The sequence below is a fragment of the Octopus sinensis genome, linkage group LG13 (assembly GCF_006345805.1).
Source record: "Octopus sinensis linkage group LG13, ASM634580v1, whole genome shotgun sequence".
NCBI lineage: Eukaryota > Metazoa > Mollusca > Cephalopoda > Octopoda > Octopodidae > Octopus > Octopus sinensis.
In genome coordinates this window covers 17,401,738-17,416,283 of record NC_043009.1, presented here as the reverse complement: position 1 = coordinate 17,416,283, position 14,546 = coordinate 17,401,738, and the positions used below count along the sequence as shown (strand labels likewise).

At 35.4% G+C, this 14,546-nt stretch overlaps 1 protein-coding gene across 4 annotated transcripts in view; it reads left to right on the top strand.

Annotated features, from left to right (window-relative positions):
• LOC115218584 (fibrillin-1) overlaps positions 1-14,546 on the top strand; it is a 653,797-nt gene that overhangs the window by 282,784 nt on the left and 356,467 nt on the right. For all 4 annotated transcript variants that reach the window (XM_036508171.1, XM_036508172.1, XM_029788478.2 and 1 more), the window contains exons 3-4: positions 4,827-4,952; positions 6,940-7,065. In XM_036508171.1, coding sequence (XP_036364064.1) covers positions 4,827-4,952; positions 6,940-7,065 — 252 coding nt within the window. The remainder of the gene's footprint in view (positions 1-4,826; positions 4,953-6,939; positions 7,066-14,546) is intronic.

Below are 14,546 nucleotides of genomic sequence, written 5' to 3'. Positions count from 1 at the left end.
GTTTCATGGTTTGTACAGAATGCTAATCTTTGTGCTTGTGATGACAAGATGGGGATCTGTTCAACAATCATCAGCAATAAAAGCTGTTCTGGTGACAAGAACATATCTTTTATCGTATTGCTTGATCTTGACATAATTCAGAAAGTATCAATGTCTGGTGCATGGATGCAACCACATGCTTTTAAATCAGTGTTGGTGAGGAAAAGTGTTTGTTATTATCAGAGCCTAAGAAGAAGGAGCCCGTTAAGATTAGAGGTCCCTACTTTCCTTTTGCTGGTAGCAGCTTCCTAATGCCAGTTGTCTCTTCCTTCTGTTGTGCTGAACTCTCCTTCGTCATACACGAGGGCTACACACTGACTGACTTGTACAGTAGTTATACACTTATCAATATATTTTGTAGCTATATATTGAATGACCTGACCAGGAAGGACATATTTAACCTGTTTTTTGATACTTTCTTGTTTGACATACACATGTATGCTACATATTATCTCCACAAATATCTCCCTATTAAAAATGAACCTTAAAGAATTCGAATTAAACATCAATTAAAGTTAACCTAAACATCATATCTCACTGATCTTGGCATGTTCTTCAGCCTTTCTCCCCAAATAACAATAAATATATTAAAGTAGAGATCAAGATTTATACCAGGAATTAAATATGTCAATGAAATATAATAGTTACAGTAATTTAGTGAAAAATCAATATACATTATTATATTAATTATTGCTGATAAGAAAATTAAAAAAAGAAAATATTTTGTCAAATATGAGTCATTAATAATGGTTATGTGATTAGAAAATAATTTTTTCTTTTCAAAATTCCTCATTAAAAATTGAATAATTTTCTGAATGTAATCTTAATATTGACCATCTACATAGAGAATATAGAGTAAAAGAATTTCGCATTCTGAAACCAAAGAACCAAACTATTCCTAATAAGTAACCACTTACAAATTTCTCAACCTGAATCTTTTTCATAACTCTTTTAAAAAGCAGCTGCAAGCATTCTTCACTCAACAAGATTTCATGTTCCTGAAAAGTTTGTCCTAACAGGAAACTCACTTTCCTATTTGAATGCCAAATTGCAGGAAGATTGAACATAACATAATTTTGGGAGCGATACACATTTCAGAACTTCATAGCACCAACAGCACTTCCTCCTACAAGAAGTTTGAGGGGATTTTGGGAAAACCTGATGATGATTTTTCTTCATTAAGTCCTGGGAGACAGGTTCTTCAACATTGTATACTTGTTCTGGTGTATAGTCCTCATCAGCAACAAATTTTCTTCAAATCCTTTGGAGAATTAATAGCAGCACTGGCAGCTTCACTTGTCATTTTAAAGTTGTCCTTAAATTTTTCAGATCAGCCTTCGATAGCCCTTTCAGCTTTCCTTAAATTCTCATACAAACTCAGCTTTCACCTGAATGACTTGTATTTATCAGCAAACTTAGTCTTCATTATTTGAATAACACACTTGGGAGGTGTTCCATTTTAAGGCATCATTTCAGATTTAAAAGAAAAAAAGTCCAGGCCACTTTACTGATTCCCTGCTTGGCCACTTGACCTAAATTTTATCTCTATTTTCAGTAAACATTGCAAGCGTTAATATTTTTGCAATATGGCTGAGGTTTTCTTCAACATCAAACCATTGTCAAACATCAAGTTTAACATTTGATGTCATTCCTTTATCAGTCCTTTTTGCATTGCTGCATTCACTTCCACTTGGTGACCGTTTTCAGACATCTTGAATAAGGGTAATATGATAAACTTTAACCCTTTAGAATTCAGATTATTCTGTTAGATGTAATGCTTATTTATTCAGTGTTTTGAATTAATCATGCATTATCCCATATCTTCAAGATTTTGATGGAGTAATTTATTTTTAGATTGACATTGTATGATAGGTGTAAGGAACCAGATCTGGCCAGTTTGAATATAAAGCAGGTAAAATATTTTGGCCAGATGTGGCTGGTTTAAACACGAAGGGGTTAAACATGAATAGTTAAATATTGGAATCCTAGGAGGACATGATGATCTGCTTTGGCAAAAAGTAGTTCTTGTATTACTTTGGTTCACAAAATCCTCATTGTCATCATTTACTGTCCATTTCCAATGCTTGCATGGGTTGGACAGTTTGATAAAATGAAATGGGTGAAAGTGTCAAATGGGAAGGACGTAGTGTTTCATAAAATTTACTAACAAACCCAGGAGAGTTGAATTTATGCATACACAAACAAGGTGAGGAGGTGGCATGGAGGGAATGAGTAAATGGTTGCAAGAATATTGAGATCAATGATAAACAACCTCATTTGAATTGCTGGGGTGGAGAAGGTAATGTATAGATGGTGGTGTGGTTTAAAATATACACAGACATGACAGAAGTAAATTGACACTATTATAATCGTTAAAATTTATTTAAATCTGAAATTATACATTCAAATTATTTATTAATCATTATAATGTGAATATTTAATATTTAGTGGACATGCCCTTTGCATTTTTCAATGCAAGGACCCTATTAGGCATGTTACTGATCAGATGACGAATATTCTCTTGAGGAATTTCTGGCCAAGTTTCATGCAGTAATCTCAAAAGATCTGGCTTTGAAGATGCTTTCTTGTTATTTTTATCAAGTGTCCGGTCCATTATGTTCCAGAGGTGTTCAATAGGGTTTATATCTGGTGACTGATTTGGCCATCGAAGCTTTTTAATGCCATTCTCATCCAACCAATCTTGAGTTATTTTAGCTATGTGGCTAGGAGCCCCATCTTCCATAAATAAAGAGCCTTCTTTAATCATTTTACCACTGGAGAAGATTGGAAGGAGTCCTTTCTGCAATATGGACACATATTTATCTGATTTTATGTTTCCCTCACACTCCACCAGCTCTGAGTGACCATTGCTCCAAATTGCTCTGCAGACCATCACAGAATAGCTGCCATGTTTCATTGTTGGCTGCAATCTTTTCAAATCAAATTCTTGATCACAGAGTCTTCAGACCCACACTTGATCACAGTCAGGAAATACAGCAAATCTGGACTCATTGGAGAATATGACAGAGTGTCACAATATGCTAGTGGTCCTGCCACCATCTCACTGACCCAATCTTTTCTCTGCTTGATAATGGCTAGTCAAAGAAGTGGCTTACTTCTTACTGCTCTGCCATAGTAGCGAAGTTTGTGGAGATACCTGACAGCTGTTCTGGGATTGACATCAACTTGTTCTGCTATGTCAGAGGCCTTGCGACGAGGATTATTCTCCACACTTCTCTTAACAAAGAGAAGGGTCCTGTCAGAGGGCCCCAATTGATCTGGGTGAGGTGATGTAGACTCCTTCCCCTCTCTGGTGAATTACACAATCCCTCTATTAACTGTAGAAAGCAGGATCCCAAGATTTTCTGCAATCTTATGCTGATTATGTCCACCTTCAGAGTAACCCACAATATAGCCTCTTTGAAATTCAGACAGTCCCAAGGTTTCTTTTGTGTGTGACATGATTAAACAGTCACATATAGAACCTGAAACATAAAAATGTCAATTAATAAAAAAAAATATAAATCTTTACAAGATAAAGTAAACATAAAACGATGTTTTATGGATGTCTATTTACTTGTGTCATGGCTGTGTATATATATCCATCATGATTTTGGTTTTTATAATTGTTAAAATTTTCCTGAACATCATGACAAAATTGCAGACTGTATTTTAAAATTAGTGGTTATACTTTACAATATATGTGAGTGCAGAATTCAATAACAGAACTTATTGTTATAAGAAGGATGCCTATAGTACAAATGAGGCATGCCATAGAAACACTCTCAAATACTTACTGATATGAGAACAAGTTATCTATATTTAACTGCTTAACCTATCTATCTATCTATCTATCTATCTATCTATCTATCTATCTATCTATCTATCTATCTATCTATCTATCTATCTACTCCACTCTGTCTTCTGTCTGTCTGTATGTCTCATCCCCCCCTCTCTCTCTCTTTCTCTCCCTTTATTTCACTGCTTAATATTTATTAAGTTATTTATATGTCACTGCTTATTATAATATCTAGTTATCTGAATATATCTGTTTAATATAACAACACTTACTCGGCATATATCAATGCTTAATGTGATATTTGTTACCTCTATATCTCTACTAAATACAATACCAGAATATATATATATATATATCCCTACTTGATACAATAACATAGTTATCGCTGCTTCAATTATCAATATATCACTGTTTTTTACGATAACATATAAGTTATCTGTATATCATTGCCTGATGTGACATAAAGTTCAATAAATTATATTAAATCTATTATTAAATCATTTCTGAAAATAAGAAAACTTATTGAAAAGTTTGTCTTGAAAAAGCAGCTTTGTCTCATTCTCCTGAAAGCATGCGCATGCGTACAGCACCACACATACTCAGACAACATACACACACACAGACACACAAATGCACACACACACACACACACCACACACACACACATACACAGTTATATTTTACTCTAATTATATGCACTAAATGTTTATTTTTCCCAGCCATGTCTGATTAAAAACTCACTTTAATTAGAAACTAAAATGTTAAAGATATGATTACATGTAAGACGATTCTGCTCTATGATCTAGTGTCATCACTATTTCTTGTGTCTTTTTGATTAACCTTCAATTTTCCAACTGATTAACTAATGTTAATTGCTTTGACAATTTTGAAAGATGGATTGAGACTTGTACTAACAATCTTTAGTTATATTGCTTCCAATAATATCTGATCTTTGTCTTTTTCTTTCACTGTTGTTTTTTCCTCCAAGACTTTGATGAATGTTCCATCAATAATGGTGGCTGTTCTGACAGATGTGAAAATATACATGGCTCATATAAGTGTCGTTGTGAGAGAAAAGGTTACAAATTAGCAGCAGATCGACATTCATGTGAAGGTAAGTGACTTTCTTGAGAATCAGCTTCACTCTTTGCAGAGATAGCTAAAAAAATGAAAAATCAATGTAAAAGAGTAGCTCCATCTTTTTTTTTTTTGTTAATTTAGACTCTTAAAAATAGTTACGTAAAATGTTAGTTGTTATAATTCTGGATCAAGCCTTTAGCATTTAGATTATTCTGTCAAATGCAATGCTTCTTTTACTCACATTATTTTGAATTACTCATGCATTATTGTGTAGCTTTGAGATTTCATGGATGTGATTGTTTATTTTTTAGAATGACATTATAGGATAAGTATGAGAAGCAAGATCTGGCTGGTTTGTACATAAAACAGATAAAGTATTTGAGTCAGATGCAACCAGTTTAAAAGCTAAAGGGTTAAACATCTGTGTTTTCCACTAGTTTCAGTCATTTGACTATGATCAGACTGGGGAAACACCTTGAGAGTTATTTTCTAGAACCTACTTTGAGGAGGAGGGTTAATACCAATGATATTTTTGTAGAGTCTCTAAGATTGGTGGATTGTCGCCAAACTGGAGATCTTGTTCAAATACTTGCAACAAAGTGGACTGCACTAACGATACTTAATGGTCAAGCAGTGGTCTTAAACCAGGCTACAGATTAAATCTATACCTCTAACATAAAGTTAGTAGAAAGACAAATGCAGTTGGCTAAAGCGGTTGGCAGAACATGAATCAAAGTGAAAGAGAAGCTTCAACTACCTTGGAAGCTTCATAAACCTCAACAAAAAATGGGGAAAGTTTCAGCTGTGTTCAATTGACTGCTCAAGATATGGGATAGTAGTAAACTCTCAGGCAATACAAATGTCTTTGCTAGCACTGAGACATGGCATCTGCAAACTCATCAATAGAGCAAACTTGATATATTTGATTGCAAATGCTTTTGGGCCATGTTGCAAGACTCCTACAAACTAGACATATAAACTAAGGTCTTTAGTAGAACCTGAAAGGACAGATTGAAAGGGATTATCTGAAATTAAAGTGGTTCTCAGTGATTTGTCTGGCAACTGTTAATGTTGAGCAAAAGCTGGAGTAATGTGATGGTTATCATTGTTGATTGAGGTCATCAGAAAATTTTAATTTTATCACATATCCATGACACAGAAGTTTCTAACTTAAAATCTGATTTAAATGAATATTGACAATATTTTTTAATATATGGGAACTAGACTTTAGATTTAATGCAGAGGAAAAATAAGATATTGTTATTGTCATGCCATACTTAAAGTATTATAGTGACATAATGGTTTCAAATTTTGACACAAGGCCAGCAATTTTGGGGTAGAGGCTTAGTCAATTAAATCAAGCCCAGTGCTTAATTGGTACTTATTTGATTAACTCCGAAAGGATGAAAGACCTCAGTGGAATTTGAACTCAGAATGTAAAAACGGATGAAATGCCGCTAAACATTTTGGCCAACAAGCTAATGATTCCAGCAGCTCACTGCCTTATATGATCATATATCATTAAGTGGATTCGTTTTACTTCCTTCCATTTAAGCTTCGTTTTGGTGTGGTTGTTATAAAACAATTCTTTCCTTCTTTGTAAATCTGAGGCTGTTTGTTACTCTGATCATGTCACTACAGCAAAATTGTAAGAAATAACCATAACAATAATACCTTGGTGTAAAAGGTCAGGAAAAATGGTATCTATTTCAATTCAAGATCCTTTCAAATTAAATTTTTATTTGTTTGGTGTATTTTTCATAAAAGTAGGAATTTAAACTATCTAACACACAGAGAAAATATTGTACACAAAGTTATTCATATTTTTCTCTTTTTTTAGTTCATTGTCGAAAACTTGAAAAAATTGTCTCCTTTAAATACCAACTGTAGTATCACATTCACTTGTGTCAGAAGTTTACTTGTATATAATAAATCTCAAAATATATACACTGCTGTTATATATGTGTATGCATGCCTGCGTGTATGCATATTGATTATTTCTTTTTTATTTGTTTTTGTAGATCTAAATGAATGTGAACGTTATAGGAAAGCCTGCAGTGGTGGGAAATGTTTTAATACTGTTGGATCATACTACTGCAAATGTAAAAAGAGTTTTGTTCTTAGTGAAGACAAGTCCCAGTGCATTGGTAAGTAAATGCTGTAATAGCAGAACATATATTGGCATTGTATCATAAGTAAGGTAACATTTGGGTAGATTATGCTTTCAGAAATTAATTATAGATAACAATCCAGTGCCTAGGATATAGTTTAGTCTAGCCTGGTCCTGTTCAATTTGTAGGAAAGGTGTATGGGGGAATTCTATGTGGTGTACCCAATGCAAGTTAAGGACACACAAGAGGTGCAGTAGAATAATAAGAAAATTATCAGAGAAAGTAGTGTTTGTATGTGGAAGGTGCACAGGAGCCATAAAAACTACAGATACTTGGGAAATCGATTTTCTCAAATGCCTCAGAGGCTCTTTCGAGGTAGTGAGTAATTTCTGCTACCTAGGGCACCTAATTAGTAGCAGGGGAAGATGTACAGAGAATGTAATTGCTAGAATGAAAATAGAATGGAGAAAATTCAGAGAGTTCTTAACTCTGTTGACAACTTCAGAGTGAAAAGAAGATTGTATGATGCATGCATACTAACAGCAATTCTACAGGGTAGTGAGACATGGGCCCTGAATGCAGAGGACATGTAAAGGCTAGAGAAGAATGAAGCTAGTGTGATCCACTGGATGTGTAATGTAAGTGTATGTGTGTGACAGAGTGTTAGTGTATTGAGAGAGAAGTTAAGCATAAGAGGAATTCAGTGGAGTGTGCAAGAGAGAAAACTGCGTTGGTTTGGTCATGTGATGTGGATGGATGCTGACAGCTCCATAAAGAAGTGCTGATCACTCATAATGGATGGCACTCATGGAGGAGGGAGACCCAGGAAGACATGGGATGAAGTGCTGAAGGATGACCTCAGAATGCTGAACTTTTGGATAAGATGACAAAGGACCAAATACCTAGTGCCTTGCTGTACTTAAAACGACCCATTCTCCACAGCAGAAGTGTGAAGGCTGCATCCTTCAGTGAAGTGGATTAGCCTAGAAGAGTCCTGTGTCAGTGCCATGTAAAAGCACTCATGCCAGTGACATGTTAAAAGCAGCCAGTACACACTGTAAAGGAATTGGCATTAAGAAGGGCATCCAGCCATAGAAACTAAGCCAAATCAGACTAGAACCTGATACAGTTCTCTGGCTTGCCAGCTCTGGTCAAACCGTTCAACCCATACCAGTTTGGAAAACGGACATTAAAGGATAATGATGATGACAGTGATGAAGATGATGATGATGATGATGATGGTAGTTCACTTCATAACTGGGGTTCTGGCCATGTGGGTTGCCATAGATCTGCTTAAACAGAATTGACCAAAGCTATGCTACAGCAAGAACTAAATTAAAGGTGTCAAGGCATAATTCATGCTACATTCCATGACCACTGCAGCTATACTTTTATAGCTAAGTACTGACACTGACATTGATTAGCCACACAGAACACCACCACAACATTAACCTCTCTGTTTTCTTTCTGATATAAACCCCAAACCTCTGCTTAGTCACTCAACTTGCTAAAAATAACTGCCGAATCTCCCTGGTCTCAAACACTATAATCTTAAAAGCGGATGGGATATGTTTGACAGACTAGTAATTGTAGATGTATGGAAAATGATTCAATGATCCTGTGCTGGTGGCGTGTAAAAAGCATTATCCGAACATGATCAATGCCAGGCCTGACTGACTGGCTTCTGTGCCAGTGGGACATAAAAAGCACGCACTATACCCTTGGAGTGGTTGGCATTAGGAAGGGCATCCGGCTGTAGAAACATCGCCAGATCAGATTGGAGCCTGGTGCAGTCACTGGCTCTCCAGACCTCAGTCAAACTGTCCAACCCATGCCGGCATGGAAAGCAGACATTAAATGATGATGATGATCATCATCATCATGGTTTGAATTACTTTCCATCATGTATGTCTTGTAGGTAAACAACAACTAAACCCACATCTACACAATTGTAGCCGTTTCACACACTCTTACAACTCTGTAAGTTGGATTCTGCTTGATAAATCCATGATAGATACTATGCAATCAAAGATATTACACACTGCAAGAGAGAGGATCGTGCTATTATGGTCATGTGATACATATGGACCAGGACAACCACATAAAGAAGTGCTGATCTCTAATTATGGAGGGAACCTGCAGAAGAGGTAGACCCAGGAAGACATCAAAGCTTAGAAATATTAAAAAATAAAAAAACAGATTTGTCAGCAAAATTGGGGAAATATTTCAAGAATGCAACTTTAATTATGATGGAACTTTCTCAAACTCATACATGATATTTCACATGCTCATTACTTTGAAATGTTCCTCAGCTGTTTGATTGGTTAAATATATAGATATCATCATCACCATCATTTAACATCTGTCTTCTTTGCTAGCATGGGTCGGATGGTTTGAAAGGAGCTGGCAAACCAGAGAACTGCACCTGGCTCTGTTGCCTGCTTTGGCATGATTTCCATAATATCCTGATACTGTCATTGATAGTGTGCTGGTATTGGTGGTGAGAGAGGGAGAGAAAAACGCTTTTGACACAGGTTTTTGATACAAAAGAACGGCTTCAGGTACAGAAGAAAGGTTTCTGGTATAGATGATGGGAGTGAACACTGCAAAAGACCAAGATGCATGGCTACCCCATGGCAGAAACAAAGAAATGAGAGAGGCAACATAGAGATATTTAAAAGATTAAAAATGAGACCAATGAATAAAAAATGAGACCAATGAGGTTGATTTTGCCTTTCATCCTTTCGGGGTCAATAAAATTAGTACCAGTTATATACTGGGGTCGATGTATTCAACTTAATGCCTTACCCCAAAATTTGAGGACTTGTGCTTCCAGTAGAAAGGATTTATTATATTAGATGTGTTTAATTTTGGAGAAACTTTATTTCAATTAACGTGTATTTTATATGTGTGTATGTATTGAGACCCCCTTCAAGAGACATGGTTAAACAAAGTGGTACATCATCTCCCTCTTTCTCTCACATACCCCCTCTTTCTCTCTCTTTTATTATTACTCCCACTGCCACCATCAACACTTCTACTTTTAATAAAACATCATCAACTCACTTTCTCTCTTTCTCTCCCTCTCTTTTTCTTTCTCTCTTTCTCTTTGTCTGTCTTTGCCACCACTCTCACTGTATTAATGCCTACTCTCACGCTATCATAAGGAATAGTAATAGTATCATTGAATAGTGAGAGAGGGGGTTTAAGTGTGACACACTGACACACAGAAATTAGTTTGCACATTTATTATATTAGATATTTATATATATATATGTGTATATATATATATATATATATATATATATAATATATATATATATATGTGTGTATATATATATATATATATATATGTATTTTATATATATATACATATATATATATATATATATATATATATGTGTGTGTGTGTGTGTGTGTGTGTGTATAAATCAGTAACTGGTGGGGTTGTGTTAACTGCATGTGGAGGAATGGTAGGAGAGGAAAAAAATAATAATAAGGCAGAATGCTAAATTGAAAGTAAATTTTAATAAAAATGGGTGTATGAAAAATTAAAAAAGAAAAAAGAAATCAAACTGGCTTTCATTGCAAGGCAAATTTTCAAGATTTGGAAATGGAAAAAATTTTTTTTTAATTGAGGAAGGGGAAAAAAAAATTTACAATGTTTTTTTCAAAAAATAATAATATATATACAAAAATTAATAAATAAGTATACCAATACATTGTAGAGTCTTTATGGTGTTAGATTTCAATATTAATCCTTGGAAAAACTTCTTTGGAGGATTAGGATGTATGTGTTTAAGTGAAGTGTGTTGTTTGAAAAGGTTGGATTTTTATGTGTCAAAACAGGAAATGGGGTGGGAGTTATTCAGTTCCTGTGAATAAGGAGAGACAATTCTGTGGATTTTACACTCTTTAATTGGAATGCAGGATTTTTTGTCGAACAGGATGCTTATATCAATTTTTTGTCAGACAGGATGCTAGAAAAAGGAATATGGTCACCGTGGAGTTTGTATATTAAGAAGCGTTTGGAATTTTTGAATAAAAAATTCTCCTTGTTGATTCTGTTCTTTACATTGATAAAAAGGGAATATATGAAATTTGGGATTTGTATTTCTAGCGCAATAGTCTATGTGACTACTGAGTAGAATTTGACAGTATTGCGGGAGATTTATCTGTCCTGTATGTATATATATATATATATATATATATATATTATATATATATATATACATACAAGGGGAAGTCAAAAATTATCTGCACTTTTGCCATAACATATCTTTATTATTATCACACTGCCTTCTGTGCATGCATACTCATAGTTGGTACTATTGTGGCCATGTGATCGAAGTTTGAGTCTGATTACACCAATTTTATTTCTGGCTTTACTGTGTAATTATGGCTGCTCCACTAGCAATGTGCATCAAAGGAGAACAAAGAGCCGTGATCTGATTTCTCTGGCTGGAAAATGTGTCAGAGGCTGAAAATCATCCACGATGAGCTCAGCTTCCATAAAGTCTATGCAAGATGGGTGCCAAGAGAGCTTACTGCAGAGCACAAGTGCAAACATCTTGAGATTTTCCAGCATTTATTCAATCACTACAACAATGAGGGTGAGGAATTTTTGAGCAGAATAGTCACAGGAGATGCAACATGGGTCCATCATTATGAGGCAGAATCTCAAAGACAGAGTATGGTGTGGAAACATCCTGGCTTGCCAGCTACAAAGAAATTCAAGACTCAGTCTTCCACAGGAAAGGTGATGCTAACCCATTTTTGGCACTCAAAAGGGCCTATACTGGAAGATTACCTGGAAAAGGGGTGTACAATCAATAGTGCAAGATACAGTGCTTTGCTGGCCAAGAAACTGAAGCCAGCAATTTGCACCAAATGCCAAAGCCCAGACTGTTGAAACTATTAACCAATTGTGCTCAAAGCCTCTGATGAATTTCAGTACGTGACACAATCTCCCAACGAGAGAAATTGGATCCCTTCTCTTTGTTCTTCATTGATGCACATTCTTAGTGGATGGCCACGATTTCACTGTAAAGCCAGAAAGAAAATGGCATGATTAGGCTCAAACTTTGATCATGTGACCACAATAGGACGAACTATAAGTACACATGCACAGAAGGCAGTGTGACAGTAATAAAGATATGTTATGGTGAGAGTGTGGATAATTTTTGACTTCCCCTCATTTATGTGTGTGTGTGTATGTGTGCGTGTGTGTGTGCGCACGTGGTGTATATGTATTTGGTATGTATTGCCAAATGGTAAAAAATAATTCATACATTTCATATATGATAGATATATAGGTATACAGTATGATTATAAAAAGCAACTAATAACATATTGTAGTAATAATATATAATACAATTATGACACAGGATATATAGAGGAGGGATAATGTAATAATACGTATAATGCAAAGCTAAAGATGATATTAATACAGTAAAAAGAGATCCTGTAACTTGGTTACATTAATTAAAAAAACCCAGATGTCTTTCTGCCTTGAGTTACCTCACTAAAATTGGTAAGCAGTTTTAAACAGATGACCATGTACAAATAAATATCCTACACAAACAGATGTGCATAAGCACTGAATAGTGACACAATGATAAGGGGACTATTCAAAAGATGTCCATACATATTCAATAGTCCCACAATGGTAGGAAGCTGTGTTCAAGTGTGTGAGAAACTTGAGGAAGAAATTTCCTCAAACCAGGTTTTGAACAAATGAGGAGTTCCCAAGGAGATGCTTTGGTGGATGCTCAACAGGCTAGAAATAGCAACCAACTTTTTCTTAAATAACATCTTATCATCTTTAAGTCTGATTTCAAAGTCTATATTTGGTAATATAGCATGAGGTATATGAAGCTGGGATGTTAGATGGAATGGTCATGACTAGACTCCTTTTGAGGATGAGTCTTTTCAATCAGTGCAGACCTGAATGCTGCTCAACAACAACAGCAACAGCAGCAGTGATTGTACTGGCAGCAGTGGTGATAGTGGCAGCAGCAGCGACGACGACGACGACAACGACAACAACGACAACAACAACAACAACTTCCTCTTCTTCTTCTTCTTCTTCTTCTTCTTCTTCTTCTTCTTCTTCTTCTTCTTCTTGTGGGACTGAACCTGGAACCATGTGGTTGGGAAGCAAACTTCCTTACCCTACAGCCACTCATGCAGCCAGTCTTTTTTTTCTGCTGGTAACAGAAGCAATGATTTTGATGTTGATTATATTTTTGTATTGTTTCAAAGAAAAATCAAAAACAAAATTCATAGTGTTCAGGTTCTTTGAGGGAATCATGAATAATATTGATGTTGAGGTTTGAAATACCTTAGTGTATTGTGAGGGGGAGAATGCATTTTTAAAGGGCAACATTCCCCAGCATAAAGGGTTGCTTGTAATCTTTGTGTGATTGGTTTAGTGAAAGAAACACATTATAATGCATGTTATTAGTTGAAAGAGAAGTAATTTCATTAAAATGGTATGAGGTGGATAGAGGGAAGATGTAATGGGATAATGAACTAAAGTTTAAAGATCTTCCTGTAAGATAGTTTATTAATCAAAGTTCAGATTTTATTCTGACTGCTGAACCGGATGTTGGTCATTGAAGGAACTTCACTAGTTTCAATGTGACAGGAGTATTGTTCAGTGGATCAGAGTTTGTTGTGAGTCAGAAAATGTCAGGATGGTGTCTGATGATCGTCATGGCAGTGTTGGTGATATGATATCGGTAGTTTAAAGTTATGTTTCTAACTAGTGATACTAAAGACTAATGTTAAATATATTATCAGAAGGAAGGATAATTGCTATTATCATTATTGATATTATCAGATCAAGATTGGAGCCTGGTGCAGCCATCTGGCTCGCCAGCCCTCAGTCAAATCGTCCAACCCATGCTAGCATGGAAAGCGGATGTTAAACGATGATGATGATGATGATGATGATGAAGTAAAGCAATGTTGAGATTGAGTAGCGAAAGCCAACTAAGTTGCTATACACATCTAGCCTCCACTTATATATACGTCTACCCTCCACTTGAAGTCTTAGGTTTAGTAGGTTGAATTCACAGGAGAGGCAGAATATATGAACAGCAGATTGTATGGCTGGAAGAAAGGAAGAAGAGCCTATAAATCTGGTAACAGATAACATATTTTGCTTCTGTGTTACAAGAAGATATTTTTATTCATAGAGAACAGCCATTTTGTAAAGTACATTTTAACGGTGTATATAACACATAAATCATGATTTTATATAGTTAATATAATCATTTTTATACTGTCACTTATTAACAGTACATAAAAACCTGCTGGCATCAGTGGCTAATAGCAGATTCCTTGAATATTGGTAATCGTATCTTCCCTAAATGACAAAGTTCAACCAATGATCTTTGCCAGGAATTTCTTTGATATAGTTCTCTTTTCCTTCCTACCTTCCTCTTACTTCTTTCTTTCTGTCTCTTCTCTCTCTCTCTTTCCCTCTCCCTTTCTCTCTCTCTCTCTTTCTC